Source organism: Maylandia zebra, linkage group LG5 (genome assembly GCF_041146795.1).
Source record: "Maylandia zebra isolate NMK-2024a linkage group LG5, Mzebra_GT3a, whole genome shotgun sequence".
NCBI lineage: Eukaryota > Metazoa > Chordata > Actinopteri > Cichliformes > Cichlidae > Maylandia > Maylandia zebra.
This window is the reverse complement of record NC_135171.1, coordinates 2,856,351-2,873,240: the sequence shown is the minus strand read 5'-3', so window position 1 is coordinate 2,873,240 and position 16,890 is coordinate 2,856,351. Positions and strand designations below refer to the sequence as shown.

Sequence of the window (16,890 nt, the reverse complement as noted above, 5' to 3'; positions counted from 1 at the left end):
CTCTACGGTGGCTTTTGTGTAAGCCTCCTGAGAACCAGCCTATTCATTTATGCCCTCTGTAATGCACATTTGGTTTTGGTCTATAAGTAATTTGACTCATTTGAAGTCCTGATGTACTAAATAGAGGACATTCTGGGCTCTCCATTGATGTCTCATGTGTTTGGTTGGCTTCTTTTAGCTACAAAGAGAAGGGAAATCACAAAAAAGTTCAATGGGAACATTCATTTTTCCTTGGTTCTCAGGAGGAAATATCATATTTATTACAAAGCAACAGCCACATGTTTAGTGTAGCATTCCAATTTTTCTTTTAAATTAATGACAAAATTGGTCAAATTTTATTTTGCAAAGTTGTGTTATAATCATTGACAGTATAAACATGGGTGGGTTTGAAAAATTAAGGTTTCAAAATGGTGCATTAATCATGACATGAAACTGCATGCTCAGTGGTTAACAACTTGTCAATCACCAGTCATCAGCCAGTGAGCGTGTGGTTTCATCTGTTTTTCTGCATCCAAAATGACACTGGTGGAAAAATCTTCTACATGAGACTACACAAAGACGTCAGTGACATCATGTCCATACTGTCAATTATAACGACATTTTTATCTAAAATTTGTTCTACTTTCAATATACCACTTTGATTTCAAAGAATCATTAATTAACCCCTCTACTTTGATGAGTAAAATAGATTATTGTGAGTCCTCATTCTTTGCTCATTCTCAGGTATTTAGTGTGACAGTTAAATGGGGCCACACTAGAGAGCTGGGGGCCACTGCCAATGCTGTGAAGAGGCATCAGAATGATGCCCTTTTTGTGTTTCTGACAAATGTAGAAAAGGCATTCACTGGGAAAATGATTATTATTACTTTCTCTTGTTGTAGTAAGTATAATCACAGCCAATATGGTGTTTAAGCTCATGTAAAGAGAGTTAATGCACAAATTTTGCCAATCATGCAAATTATGAATGACTGCATAACATGAATACGACACATGACATTTGCCTTTTTTATGTCTTTCTCTCTCTGTGTGCCGCATCGTCGAATGCATAATCTGGCATAAACAGATGCTGATCGAGCCCAGAAGCATGGCATGGACGAGTTTATTTCAGCTAACCCCTGTAACTTTGACCACGCCTCGCTGTTTGAGCTTGTCCAGCGCCTCACTCTGGACCACAGGCTTAATGACTCATATTCCTGCTTGGTAAGTAAATCAAAATCCAAAAAGAGTCTAAAACCTATAATTGATAGAAAAACCGGCAACAATGGTGGCTGTTGAGAGGGAAACAAAGAGAAACGATTGAGGTGTGCCAAATTTCACATGAAAAGTACTGAAAATCAGTGGTAACAGGTCTTATGGAGTGAACACAGGAATGCATTCTGTATCTTAGCAACCGTAGTGTCTTAATAATAACAAAGTCTTACTATCAGTAAAGATGTGGTTTAATATGCTCGCATGATACTATTGTTAAGTGCTATTACAGAGTGTTATAGCATATAAACATCACTTATTTCATCAGAGGAATCCGACAACAGTGTTTCTGTGTGTTACCAACAGGGCTGGTTTAGTCCTGGTCAGGTGTTTGTCTTGGATGAGTACTGTGCTCGTTATGGTGTTCGAGGCTGCCATCGCCATCTATGTTACCTGAGCGATCTGCTGGAGAGGGCAGAGAATGGAGCCATGATTGATCCCACACTGCTGCACTACAGCTTCGCCTTCTGTGCATCCCATGTCCATGGAAACAGGTAAATATCAACTCCTGTCTCCTTTATTTGCCCCAAATGCTCCAGTCCTCCTTTGTCAATGCAGAAATCACTGAAACTCTGAATAACTGAACTCTGAACTGAACAGTTAACCCTCTCAGGCTCAAATTAAACTTTTTGTTGCTAATGCACAACCAAGTCCTGCAGTGGTACTTCTGAGTAAAACAAACTCATCAAATATGTATGTGGGGTAATCAGGTTGTTAGTTTTCAACTGTTGCAAATCGGCAACGCCTGCCTCGAGAGGATTAACTAATAATTAAAACTGGAACAGGAGCAGACCACATATATGTGGATATGTAATATGTAACTTTGGGTTTGATTTGGTTGCAGCGGCTGATTTTAGTTTGATTTTGCATGTTGTTTTCATGCTCACTCTTCCATTTTTTTTTCTTTTTTTTGTGCTTTGTATAACCTTCTTGCCTTATTCACACTGTGACTTACCCTTCCTGCACAGACCCTAAAACCTGCACAGACCAGTGTGTTTGGCACTTACCAGTATCTTGTAACCTTTTTACCCTTTATCCCTGAGATCCTTTCCCAAACTGCTAAAAGAAACTGAAAACCACAGAGTTCATGATAAAAAAAAGACTTTGGCTGTATGGTAAGATTTCCACAAAACATTTTTCTAACCAAAGGTTTCGATAACTGAGGTGTTCAACTCATCACTCAGCAGATAACGTACTGAAGAATCAAACGAGAGGTATACAGTAACCTATTCCCATCATATCACTAAAGGAGTATCACAGCTTCACATCCAGCTTTGTTAGCTGTTGATAACTGACTGACCCTAGAGCCAGTGTAGGTGTGGCTAAATGTTTCTGCCATTGAAAAGAAAGATCATCAGCACAGACAAAAAAAGGCTTATCAAAGGTAAACTTTAAATCTGAATCCAGCCTGAGACTTTCTGCGTGTTTGTCTGTTGGAAGATTGCCGTCAGTTTTACTCTAAGGAACAATTCTTTTGCAACTTGTAGACGAAACAGCCCTTTACTACAGTTTTTGTCAGTTTTGTCAGGTTGGGTGGGTCCGATTCCTGCCCTATCAGAGGTTTCCTTTTAAACTTTTTCTACCCCTCTTTTTACTGATTGTTCCTCAAAAGGAAACATTTGGTGTCTCCCCATAATAGCATATATCTTGTCCATCACTACTGACATAACTCACTACTACCTGATATAATTTGCATTTTATCAAATTAACCCATTATCTAAAATGTCATTACAACAGTTCCAGGAACTATTCAGTATGAGTGATGTGTTTTTCTAGATGATCTGAGCCAGGTGTGCTTGTGCTGAGATGTCAGCCTATGGAACAAACTTTACATTACATAATCATCCCAGTTCTGCTGTGACAAATTAAAGGCAAATCCTGAATACTTGATCCCTACACAAAGTTGCAAAGTTTGGGTCCGTTTGTCCCTTCTGAGGGAATGCTCACTGAAAATCAGGGCTCTTTATTGATTATAATAGAACTGTGTTGCATGCAAATCCATATAGTGCTAACCAGCGGTCATTAGGATATTTCCTCAGTGAATGGCAAAAATCAAGCAGGAACTTAAAGGAGTAAAGAACAACTCAGCCAAATATTAAAAACTATTTAAAATGATGTTGGTGTGTAAATGGTCTGTATTTGTAAAGCGCTTTACTTAGTCCCTAAGACCCCAAAGTGCTTTACACCACATTCAGTCATCCACACACTGGTGATGGCAGCTACGTTGTAGCCACAGCCACCCTGGGGCGCACTGACAGAGGCGAGGCTGCCGGACACTGGCGCCACCGGGCCCTCTGACCACCACCAGTAGGCAACGAGTGAAGTGTCTTGCCCAAGGACGCAACGACCGAGACTGTCCAAGCCGGGGCTCGAACCGGCAACCTTCTGATTACATGATGAACTGCCAACTCTTGAGCCACGATCGCCCCTTATAGAAGTAGCGTCTGAAAGAAGCTTTAAGTCCTCAGTAGTTAATGTTCTTTTTTCTTTAAAAGTCTTGAATTACAGTTAGTACTTAAAGCACACCTTGATTAGTTCATTCAGAATCAACAAATTACATTTTCCATATACTAATGGACGTGATGGTTTGGAGTGTGAAATCTGTGTGTGTGATGTTGACACCAGCAAATAAACAATTTTCACAGAGTGGGATATAAAACTTGTGGCTGTGCTTTTCAGTCGGATCAAACTGTGTCCTCTGTTGAAGGTTGTTTGGCTATGACTGATGAGTTCCCTGCATGTTATTCCACTAGCCTGTTATCTAAGTTGCACTATTTACCTCTTGTCTAATCTGCTGTGATGTGATCAGCCATCATATCTGTCAACATCACAGTCAGCTGTCGGCAGCTGAAGCCAAACAAAGATAGACGAGGGCCACTCCAGCATTGAGGGCAAAGGTCAGGGAGGGCTGTCTGTCAGTGCCCCCACCTCCAACCTGCATCATTTCTCCAACTAACCCTCCTGTATGTATCCATCCATCTATCAATCTTTTCATCTATCTGTGACAAATAGTGACGGAGGACTGAGGCCTTTTTTGATCACTATGGACAGATGGATAGCAGTCACTCTAACAGAAAGAGAGGGAAAGAACAGGGGGAAATATGACCAGCTAGAATTTTTGGAATTAGAAATGATAGGCTCATGCACTTTATTTAGTATCATAACAGACTTTACACATAGAAAAATGTTTGTGCAGGTGAATAAATATCTAAAAAAAGAGTAGAATTTTTTTTAAAATCCAAAAATAATTATATCTTTATGTAGTCCCGTCCACAGACACGAGGCAGAGACCTAATCTGCCAGTCCAGCCATCGTGCCTGGAGGTTGAGTCATGACATGTTGACAGGTTGTCATGTGTTATGGCTGAATGTCTCTGCAGCCATAGCTGCTGCATGTGCCCATATGCACACACCTCATCCTAGGCCAGACCAACCCTCCCCTCCCCCCAACACATAAATACCACACCACCGCTACTGCCTTCTAATAGCCTGCCAGCCTGGAGGTGTTGGTGCATCAAGTTAGACGCAACTGCCCGGTCACCTGCTAAAGAGTCAGGATTTGACTTCTGTAGAACTAAATGTCAACTCCATTCAGCTCCAGTGAAATGTCTTTAAAACAGATAAATAATATTTCAGCTGCAGTTGATTTTGTATTTGTGTTTAATTGGTACATTTGAAAGAAAACTGAACATTATTGCAGTTATTTTCACACAGCTGTTTTCACAGAAACATCTGGCATCTTTTTCAATGACATCAATGTCACTTTGTACTGTCAAACCTGACAATGCAAAATAATATTTTACTTTTCTTTTTTGAGTTTAAGTTCTATTATATAAATAATCAGTCTTTGTGTAGCACTGTATAGAAATATTTACTAGTAAATACTAATCTAGATAGTGTGTATTCAGAGACATGCAAAGGTGTATTGAGATGTTTTGCATATTTATTTTAGATAAAGAGATTTTTTGGTAGAAAAAAATGTACTCCATGTAACATATATAAAAACAGAATGTAATGATTTGCAAATCTTATAAAGTCCTGTTGTTTTCACAATAGAACCTAGAAAAAAGTGAAACTGAATATAGAAACTGAAATATTTTACTGTTTCATGAACAGTGTTGGTCAAGTTACTTGAAAAAAGTAATCAGTAATTAATTACTGATTACTTCCCAAAAAAGTAATCCCGTTACTTTACTGATTACTTATTTTCAAAAGTAATTAATTACTTAGTTACTTTGTTACCTTTTTAAAAACACGATTTACAACCTGAGTAGGTGATAAAGCGATAGATCTTTCAGCCCAATTCTACTTTTTCTGCATAATCCATCATACAAAATGTAATCAAATGGAAAAGTCTCTTTTTAAAACTTGTTTTATTAGTTTTAATCTTTTAACTTTATGCATCAAGCAAAAATTTAATTATATGCAACATTCTCTGACTTGAATAAATTAGTTTAACATTTAAACCTATTTTTTGCACATTCCAGCACATAAAATAAAATATTTTTTGTGTTTACACTCACTCTTTCAAATAGATGCAAGTAAAACACAGCAGAAAATAAATAAAGTCAAAGACTCAGCGGTCCTGTTGCTCTATTTTCACCTATTAAGCAACACTGGGGTAGGCGGAGGTTTACCCTGGTGCAGGTGTGCCGCGGTCAGTTGAAGAATCCGCGAGTTTCTCTGTGAGTTTCCCATTACGTCGTAGCTACTCGGTGCTTGTTTGGAAGTTTAGGAGTTTTTTTCGCTGTAAAAAGAAGTTTTCTTCCCACGCACAATGGACACTAATGTTTTTGTCACTTTTTATGGAATCAAACTCAAAGTACGGTCAGTGCTTCCACACTTTAAACACTGCACGCTCATACTCTCTCCCACAATCGATATGTGATCCATTGTTGATCTGCACACAGCTGTTGTCACCAACGGCGCACTCGCTTACGTCAGTGTCGTGAGACATTCTCGCAAAAAATCACGGTTTTAGTAACGCAGCGTTCCTACGGGAAAGTAACGGTAATCTAATTACCGTTTTTGCAATAGTAATCCCTTACTTTACTCGTTACTCGAAAAAAGTAATCAGATTACAGTAACGCGTTTGTAACGCGTTACTGCCCATCTCTGTTCATGAAACATATTAGCTACTTTTGAATTTGATGGCAGCAACACATATCAAAACATGTGGGACGGGGCAACAAAAGGCTGGAAAAGTAAGTACTACCAAAAAGATATAACTGAAGGAACATCAAGTATTTGGGTCATTAGGAGAAAAGATAACTGTGTCTACAAAATCACCGGACAATTTCAGAATAATGTTCATCAATGCAACATTAAAAAGAATTTGAATATCATATTAGCAATGCTTTATAATATTATCAAATGAAATTACTGTGCACAAAGAACAAGGACAAGCATCAATTAGTATAGATGATCGTGATCTTTGAGCTGCACTACATTAAAATAGATATGATTCTGTGAAGGAAATCACTGCATGGGCACAGGAACACTTCCAGAAATCACTGTGTGAACACAGTTTGGTGGAACAGCAATGTTCTCTCCAAAGGTATAATTTCCACTCAGAACTCAGTTTCTTAGATTTTGTAAAAACGAGTTTGAAGGGAAAATGGCAAATTTGCTCCATGGTGGTCTGGATGTGGTGGTGACTGCACAGAAAAACAGATGTGAAACTGCTGCCAACTTTCTGTCTGTCACAGAAGGCTTATTTGCTTGTTGTCTTCATCATAGCTGTGAGATCATCAGGTCAAGCAAACATGAGGAAGCTGCCAAGGAATGATATGTGGCTGAAAGAGAGAACACATGAAAGCCCTTCAGGACCTAATTAGTGTGAAATTTCCTTCTTTTATTTTCTGTCACAGTAAAGAAGTTGAGGTGCTTCTCATCAGTGAATTTTAGCCGTGATAATTCCTCTCCTGTTTTGGTTTTAGACTTTTACACTTGCACACAGCAAAATTAAGCACCAGTCGCATAACAAAGGAAAACAGTAAGCTTAGCACTCACACGGAAATTCACCACTAGGACCAAAGCTTTCATTAGCTGGTATTTTATTTATTTCTTTATTTCAATTTCAATGACACATTTATTATGATGCTTTAATTACTACTTGTTGTTCTTTCCAGCCCACCAAAATTGTAACTGTCTTTTTCAGACAATGCTCAGTAATATTAACTCTTGGGAGATAAACCAATGATGAGGTCAAAGCAACAAAGACACCATGCAGTCATCTCCTCATCAGTGTCATGCTTTCCACTAACAGAGCCCTACAGGTGACTGCAGCACACTGCTAGTGTCTGTTCAAATGTCCATAAAACCAAAGGGGAGCTTGGATGAGACGCGAACTGCTGAGCAACTTGATAATCCTTTAATCTAACACGGCACTCACGAAGTAGTGTAGCAAGTACCCCCCACCTCCCTCTAACACACAGTTTCTTGCTGTCTGTTGAAAGACGTGTCAAATGGAAGTTTGAGAAAGAGGGAGAGCGAGGAAGAGTGTCATGTCTCCTGCTTCTCAACATGCTGTCATGGCTCCAGTCCAGCGCCTATTCTGTCACATGCACTCTGCTCACACTCTACCCAGACCCAACCATGTCACAAACGATAAACTCTCTCTCTCTCTCTCTCACTCACACACACACACACACACACACGCACACACACGCACACTCACACACACACACACACACACACACACACGCACACACACACACACACACACGCGCACACACACACACACACACACGCACACACACACACACACACACATGCACGTACGCACGCACACACACACACGCACGCACACGCACACACACACACACACACACACACGTAAAGCTGTTTATATCTTATATATTAATATATGAAGAATAGAGCATAATAGTCCTGTGCACAATCTTTCATGTTATTTCAATCTTTCCATTTTGCATAATTCTTAACTAAAGTAACTAAAGCTTGTTTTCTCATGACGCAGTCTCATATCATTGGCATCAGTCGCTGGTGAGGTCTGGGCACTCTGCCAAGAAATGACGGGTAATTTTCTCCTGTCAACGTGGGTGCGATACATGGTGGACAACCCACAGCATCTATGGAAATAGATTTTTTTTCTAGTTTATGAAAATCTAAAATGGTGAAAATATCTACTTATTTCTCCAGACTTTTACATAAGAAGTATACATGATGTGTGAAATAAGAATGTGTTTTTATCATGATTTGCATTGTTCTAGATTTAGAGTGAAGATCAGCTTTTACCTCTGAAACAAATTTACTGACAAACAAGATGAGTTTCTGTGAAAATTTAACATTTACCCAAGAATTAGCAGTTTTATCAGCAACTCGAGTAAAACAAGTACTTAAAAGTACTCAAGTAAAAAAAAAAATCTATTTGACAAGTAGGTTGGTTTCACACATAAGGTTGAGTATAGTATAAGATTAAAATGCACATTTGGGCTGTCATAACTCATAGCAGCATGCAAAGACTTTTAATATTAGTTATTGTTTTAAACGGAGCCCAGTGGAAAATAAATATTTAGAGCTACTCTAAGACTAAATTAGAACCTAAATTAATCTTCCAAGGGATTAACTTTTGGTTATCAGTGTGTCTTAGGAAGTGTATATTTCAGCCAACCCCAGCAGGGGTGGGATCGATAGCTGAATACATAAATAAATAAATAAATAATGCATTAGTCTTCTTAAAAGTAATGCGGTACATTTTTTTTTAAATTATTCACTAGATAGTAATTTGTTACTTATCCACATACAGTGTTTACATATAACCTAAAAACTGAATATACTGAGCAAAGCTGTTCGGTGTAGCTGGAAACTTCTTTAACTCAAGTGGTTTTTGTTGGCATTGTCGAGATTCTTCTACGTCGTACATGTGCAAGTGTATTCTGACTGTTTAGCTATATCAAGGAGCCTGTTCATGTGCATTTCTGGATTAAGGAGAGTCTGGTCCTCTGCACCTCAACACATACCTGAGGTTCTGGTATGGGGCCTCAGACCTCCTTTAGCATGCTCAGATACTAGGGGAAGAACTCCAGAGAACATCAGAAATTGTCTGGCTGGGTATTTCTCCTACCTTCTCCACCGGTGGAGGGAACTTAACTTAAAGCAGGGTCCTGCAGTGTAGTCAGTGATTCATTGTCAGCTTGAACTTCACAGACGCAACCCCATCATTTGGGATTCTGTCGACAAGGGCTGAACGGTCAACTGCCACTGAACTGTCAACCAGGTAACCCAGTGTTGCAGCTAAGCACTGTCCTCCTTGTGCTTCAGCAGTTCCTGCAGTGACTCATGCCATCATGAGGACACAGAGTGCAGTCACAGTAGCCCTAAAGCGCTTGATATAACTTGTGTCATTCACCCGTTCACCCAAGCATTTTTTCTAAGATTTTTGTACCTCAGTCCTTTTTTTCTAACATTCACACACATTCATTTGCTGATGGATACATCAGAGAGCAAGTACAATCTGAGGATAGAAGACGCACTTCCAAACAGGGAGAGAGTGCCCTGATGTAGAATGGGGAAGAGTGGTGGTTGATAGCCCAGAGATGCCTAAAACAGAGCCTGTAGCAGAGGAGGTGAGTGAATTCTGGGTGTATTCAACCTAGGACAGTTGAGAGGACCAGATGGAGGGGTTTTGAGGAGTGATGCAGCCGAGGGAGATCTCAATCTCCTGGTTGAGCCTTTCAGTTTGTCCATTTGTCTGTTGGTGTTGGCCCCGAGGGCATTGCAAAATGCCTTCCAAGCTTGGGCGATGAACTGGGATTCTGTGTAACTTAAAAACATGAACAGCAAGTAGTTTGGCTATGTCTGAGGCCATGGGTAATTTCTCAAGGACTAGAAATTGAGCTGCTGTAGAGAATCTAAGAACCCATTCACACACATTCCAAGTGTGTGAATGTGTGTGTGAATGGGTGGATGACAGGTTGTGTAAAGCGCTTTGGGGTCCTTAGGGACTAGAAAAGCTCTATACAAAATACAAGCCATTTACAGGCCAATCTATCAATGGTAGATAAGGTTACTGTCACACCGGGCTGTTAACCCACTCTAGGTCATGTGTCTCATTACATGAGCCAATGTGTAAAAAAACAGGTGTGGGTCATTATCAACACTGAGTACTGCTTTTATTTCTGGCACAGATGGCACATGCCACTACATAGTCCTTGACATACCTCCATGATGACCAAGCAGAAGTAACGTTTGAAAAGAGAAATGGGTGGCCAGTGTAAGTCCAGTGGATCACAACAGAATGGTCAGTGATGGAATCCTATCGGTAGTTAGGGGGACCTAAGGATCATGTTCATCCTGCACAGCTTGATGGCTCATTTTCTACAAATCCCATTTCAGTGATCCAACAGTACATGAAGCATGAAGTATGGAGAATTCATTCAGGGTCCAGCAGGCTGGTGTCATCCAAGTACTCGTTAGAGAGTGCGTCCGTTTTGACATTCCTTGACTCTGAGTGATAGAACATTAAAATTGAAATGTCAGGAAAAATGGAGACCAGTGGGCTGGATGAGCATTTAACCTTTTAGCACTTTTAAGGTAATTGAGGTTCTTGTGATTTGTTCAGATAACAAAAGTCTGCTCGGCCTCCTCCAGCCAGTGGCATCACACCTCCAGTGATGCTCTACATCATAATTGAGTACAGTGGGGATCAGCTACCAGAAGGAGAAGGTACGGGGTTGCAGGTTACCTTGGAGGCCTGACCACTGCGAGAGAACTGCCCCCACCCTGGAGTCAGACACATCTACCTCAATGATGAACTGGAGCTTGGTATCTGGTTGCATGAGGACTGGTGCTGAGGTGAACAGTTCTTTTAATTAAGTGAAGGCTGCTGCAGCTTCTGAGTAACAAACAAAGGGCACTTTAGGCGAAGTGAGATGTGTGAGAGGTGTAGCTACCTGACTGTAGTTGCGGATGAAGCATCAATAAAATGAAAAGCAGAGGAAATGCTGTACCAGCTTCTGAGATGGAAGGAAGAAAGGTCTCTCAACACATCATTTACTAGAGCTTGAAAGACAGCGCATGCATTTGTTAATCCAAAGGGTATGACCAGGTATAAAGTGTCCAATATGTGTCAAAGGCTTCCACTCGTCACCCTTCCAGATGCGTATTAAGTGGTAGACGTTACGGAGATTGAGTTCAGTGAAATCAGTGACCCCCGGGAGGGGCTTAAAAGCAGAAGTGATTGGGGGCAGTGGATATTTGTTCTTGAAGGTTATTTGAGTCCACGATAGTCTATGCATTTGTCTTTCTTAATAACAAACAAATAAACAGCACCTACAAGGGAGGAAGACGGACAGATGATTCAAGCGGCCAAAGATTGTATTTTTCCATCACTTCCTTCCCATGCCGCGACAGGTTGTAAAGGCAACTGAAGGGAAGATTGATGGTGCAGTCATAGGTTCTGTGCAAAGACAGAGATAGGGCTTTATCTTTAGTGAACACTTCCTGTAAATTGTGGTATTCTCTGGCACAGCTGAAAGATCGGGAGGAGTTGTGTGAGCTGAATCAAACTTCAGAAACTAGTCCAACTTACTGCCGGCAATATGAACCAAGCCCGCGCTATGGTTGTACAGGGAGTGAACGGCCAACAGCCAGACACTCCATACTCCCAAAGCATCGCCCACATGATACTTTGAGGGTTGAGATTGAATGCCTTGCCCACAAAATGAAGTAAAAAGTTAAGCAAAAAAGTACACTGGTTTGGCAAACTTCCACACACCCTTGAATATCCCCAAGGTGATGGTCTAGTGTCCCACAACCAGGAGGAAAACTGCATTGTTCCACCTAAATCCAAAGTTCAGCTAATGGACAGACTGTCCTCTCCAGTACCCTAGCATAGATTTTCTGAGGAGTGTAATGCCCTAATAACTGGATCACTCCCTCACCCCTTTTAAACAAGGGAACCATCACCCCAGTCTGCCAATCCAGAGGCAATGCCCGAGACCTCAACCACCACAATGGTAGTGGGATGCTTTGTGAATACAGCACTGCTTCCCCCTCCTGACTCCTCTAATTGTTTGCTAGAATTGCTCTGAGGCAAACCGAAAGCCTTAATCCATGGTCTCACCAAACTCTTCCCACACAGTTTTTTGCATCAACCACTGCCTGAGCTTCACTCTCCTTGGCTTAGCAGTCAGCTGCAACTGGAGACCAAGTCCGATCTTTACCATCTGGTTCTCAGATTATTCCCACACCAAGAACGAACTACCCTGCAGCCACAACTCCCTGGGGCAGGCTCAGCAATGGAGATGCAGAACATGGTTCACTCAGCATCAGTATCTGCAGAGCACCCTTAATAATCTAATCGAAGCTCTGCCAGAGGTGGGAATTGAAGATGTCGTGGAATGGTGCCTCTGCCAGCTCATTATACATTTGGATGCACCAGGTATGCCCAGCATCTTCCCCAACCACCAGATCCAACAGTTGACAGTTCAGCATCTCTCTTTAACTGCATGTCCAAGACATATAGCCGTAGATCTGATGATATGATTACAAAATCAATCATCAACCGCTGTGTCCTGGTGTGTACCAGAGTGCACTCTCCAGCACCCTACCCAGTGAATCCAACAAGGCTGACACACGGGTACAGATGACAGTCAGGACCTAAGGTTCCCCCTAAGGTGCAGGCAAGCAACCCCTCATCCACTGGTGAAAACTTCAACATACAGGCAGCAAACTGGGAGGATACAAGTATACCCACCCCTGCTTGCTCATTTAGGGCAATTCCATAATCAAACAGAATCAGTCAATGTGCTGCTAGGCAGAAGCAGGACTCGGGTGTGGACTCTCTTCAAATTAAAAAGTAAATTTATTTACTAGTGGTGCAACTACACTACCGCCCAAAGATTTTACAACAATCTTTCCAGTCATTTATTGCAATTCAAGTCATTCAAGTCCAATGAATAGCTTGAAATGGTACAAAGGTAAGTGTTGAACTGCCAGAGGTTAAAAAAAAAGGTAAGGTTACCCAAAATTGAAAAATAATGAACATTTCATAATTATAAGAAAAGGGCTTTTTCGGTGAACACAAAATAGGTTAATAATTTAAAGCTGTCCTGCAGGTTGATCAAGCCTTGAAAGCTGCTGTTACTAATGCCTATGGGTGTTTCAATTTTTCTGGATTACTTACAACCCCCTGTCTGCATAAATGCAGTGATGGAACACACTGTGATACCATACCTTAGTGAGCATCAGTTGAACAGTATTGCACTGCAGAAAGTAGTGTGTTGCTACAAAATGGTGAGAAAAAAGGAAATTAACAATAGAAGAGAGACAGATAATCACAACACTTAAAAATTTACCTCTTTTCTATACAGAAATTGCAAGAAAATGTCAAGGAAAGCAGAAGCAGAAAGAATACTGAAACTATAATTCATGTATAATGACGTTACTTTCTATAACACACACACACTCACACGCACACATATGCATGTACACTGACACAGACCTACACTCACCCCCACCCCCTCCAAATGCCTTCGAAGCTTATGTCTTCTATGTCGTGACATGTGCTGATTCATGTGCTGAGGTGCTTTTTTCTGTTCTCAAACTGATCTCCCGGTTGGAGCTCAGTCTGGGGGGAGTTATTTTTTCTCCTCGTCTTTCCTCATGTTGTGCATTTTCCATTGTTATACCCCTCTGACCTGTCTTCCCCATGTGATGTTGTAATGAATGTATGGTCGGAAGGGTAAGATGGCACTGGCAAAGGTCAGCAGCCTTAACCCAACAAATTTCCCATGCTTGGGACTAATAAAGGTTATCTTATCTCATCTTAACCAGTAATTTGAGGTTGTTGAGGAAACACTTTTAGTTAATAACATAATAGGTGAATAATGTGGTCATGGATTCACCAAGTGCTTTGCCGACTAATAAAGTGTTACCACAAAAACAAATGTTTTGTTTATGTGAATCTGCATGTTGAATACTTTGTATGAATTTTGCATATTTAAATAATTTAATTAATCTGAAATATAATTAAACCATCTCAGCGTGCATGCCTCCACTTACAATGCCTCCTTCAGTTATAGGCACAACTACTTGATCCTGGTTTGCTGTTGGATGCTTCATAATGTCTCCTATATGTAAGACATTATGAAGGCTCTACAAAGAAATGTTGGCCCACCCCATGTGCTGTGAGAGCCTGTAACTCATTCTCCAGGGGGCAAACTGAAACTTTTTTCAGATTATGTTGGTGCCACCAGCACGGTGGCACGGTGGTTAGCACTGTTGCCGCACAGCAAGAGGGTCCTGAGTTCAATTCCACCATCAGGCCGGGGTCTTTCTGTGTGGAGTTTGCATGTTTTCCCTGGGTACTCCGGCTTCCTCCCACAGTCCAAATCTAAATTGCCCATAAGTGTGAATCTGTGAGTGAATGTGAGTCTGTGTCTCTGCGTGTTGGCCCTACGACAGACTGGCGACCTGTCCAGGGTGTACCCTGCCTCTTGCCCTATGACAAGCTGGGATAGGCTCCAGCGCCCCCCACGACCCTGGAAAGGACAAGAGGAAGCGAATGGATGGATGTTATATGGAGTGACCCTGATAAGAAAATTTTAATTTACTGATTAATTCCAGTTTCAACACCACAGTTTTAATAAAGAACAGAAGATATGCATTTTACATTTCAATTAATAAAAGTAAGTAATATTGCCATTTCCTTTATTAAAAAAGTTAACAGTTTTTTAAAAATATGAATTATACGTTAGATCGAAATCTGAGGTATAAGCAAATGCTAACATTATCCGTGGAAAATATGGGTATTTTGACATTTGTGCTGAAAGGTTCAACAGAAACTTTGAGTGCATTTTTTCAAATGCCTCTGTGTTTCAGGCCCGACGGTATCGGCACAGTCACTGTTGAGGAGAAAGAGCGCTTTGAGGAAATCAAGGAGAGGCTACGGGTGCTTCTTGAAAACCAGATTACACACTTCCGGTAGGACCCATTGCAACAACTACACAATGACACATTGTCCAATTGGACTGTTGAAGTTTGAAAAAAACAAACAAAACAAACCTCTTTTCTAAACAGGTACTGTTTTCCATTTGGAAGACCTGAAGGGGCATTGAAGGCAACTCTGTCCCTGCTCGAAAGGGTAAGACTGTTGTAACACAGGATAAAACATAAGATTGATCCTACCTGTTTTTGGTGGCTCTTTGGGAAGGACTATATGTCCAGTCATACAATACTACGCTGCTATTTCTTTTTTATCATTGTTGATTTTGCTACTACTTGCTAGGTTTGTCAGGTTTCTTTTTATTTACTGGAGGGAAAGAGTTAGTTGATTTTTATAACAAACAATGCGGAGCAAACTGAAACCTGTTTAATTCTGCTCTCTACCTTTAAACTTTAGCTCAAACTGTCATCTTTTCTTGAAACTAATGATAATATTTCCATGCCAAAACCAAACAAAACAACAATAATTAAAAGTAATAAAACTCTTAACATGAGGATAACAAAACCTAAAGATTTAATGGGACATATGGAGGCTATAGAGTAATTTTTTCATTTAAGCCTGAGGACATGTTTTTACAATATTTATTTACATCTTTTATTAAAAGGTACTGCAAAAATAAATAAATAACAATAATTTTGCTGTGTTTTTTGTATAAGGTTTTAATGAAAGATATTGTCACCCCAGTCCCACAAGAGGAAGTCAAAGGTGTGATCCGTAAGTGTTTGGAGCAGGCAGCTCAGGTCAATTACCAGCGTCTGTCAGAGTATGCAAAACTGGAAGGTACGTTATTACTCTGCTCCTTTGTGTGAACGCAATCTTGCTATAGTGCTAGTGGTAGCTGCAATAGTAGTAGTCGTAGTAAAAGCTGTTATGACATTTATTGTTTTTTGGAAATTCCATTTCCATCTTATGGGAACTGTCAGATAAATATATCCAAATGAAGAACACATTACAGTTATAGACATTGCATACCTTAACAAAAACAAATGCCAATTAATATGCTATGCAGAACCAGATGGGAAAGATCTGAAGTGCAGAGGGGATTTTCTAATCTTAGTGGGGAGGTTATTTAAAATTATGGTGACAGTATATGAGAATGTTTAATAAGCTTGTAAAACACAGAAAATTGAAATGCAAAAGTAGTAAATATTTTCACCGAATTTGACCAATCAAACATTAATAAACTGAAACAGTAGTAAACCGATGAAGTCAGGGGTCTATTTCTCTATAGATTTTGCAGACAATATTTGAAATGCTAGAACAACATTTCAAATAATGTCTAGTATCAAAATGGATAAAATCAAGCAAAACTGTATGGTAGTACTTTAAATGACAGCAACTATTTAGTTTTTCTTCATCATTTTTTTACTAAGATAATTACAGTAAAAATGCATTCAATTCAATCTTGCTGACTTCTTCCACCGTGCTTTAGCTTCTCGTTCAGCCGAGTCTTACACTGCCTTGGTTTACCTTTGACTTGCCTGGTAACTGAGAAGATTCTCCTTGTTTCCTGTTCTGGGTTTTCCTTGTGTTCTGATGACTTCCACACTAATCCTTCTGTTTTCCTTATCTATTGGCCTTTTCTGCTTTTAACCTCTGTTTTAAAGCAGGTGGGCGAGTAAGACACAATGAGACTATCTTTTGTGCCAGGATTTTATCTTACTTTTGTTTCTT

General features: G+C 40.2%; 1 protein-coding gene across 3 annotated transcripts in view; it reads left to right on the top strand.

Moving 5' to 3' along the window:
* Positions 1-16,890, top strand: part of cadpsa (Ca2+-dependent activator protein for secretion a) — a 348,666-nt gene that overhangs the window by 195,885 nt on the left and 135,891 nt on the right. For all 3 annotated transcript variants that reach the window (XM_076883644.1, XM_004572172.5, XM_076883645.1), the window contains exons 12-16: positions 1,064-1,200; positions 1,555-1,742; positions 15,093-15,194; positions 15,291-15,354; positions 15,873-15,996. In XM_076883644.1, the coding sequence (XP_076739759.1) occupies positions 1,064-1,200; positions 1,555-1,742; positions 15,093-15,194; positions 15,291-15,354; positions 15,873-15,996 (615 nt within the window). The remainder of the gene's footprint in view (positions 1-1,063; positions 1,201-1,554; positions 1,743-15,092; positions 15,195-15,290; positions 15,355-15,872; positions 15,997-16,890) is intronic.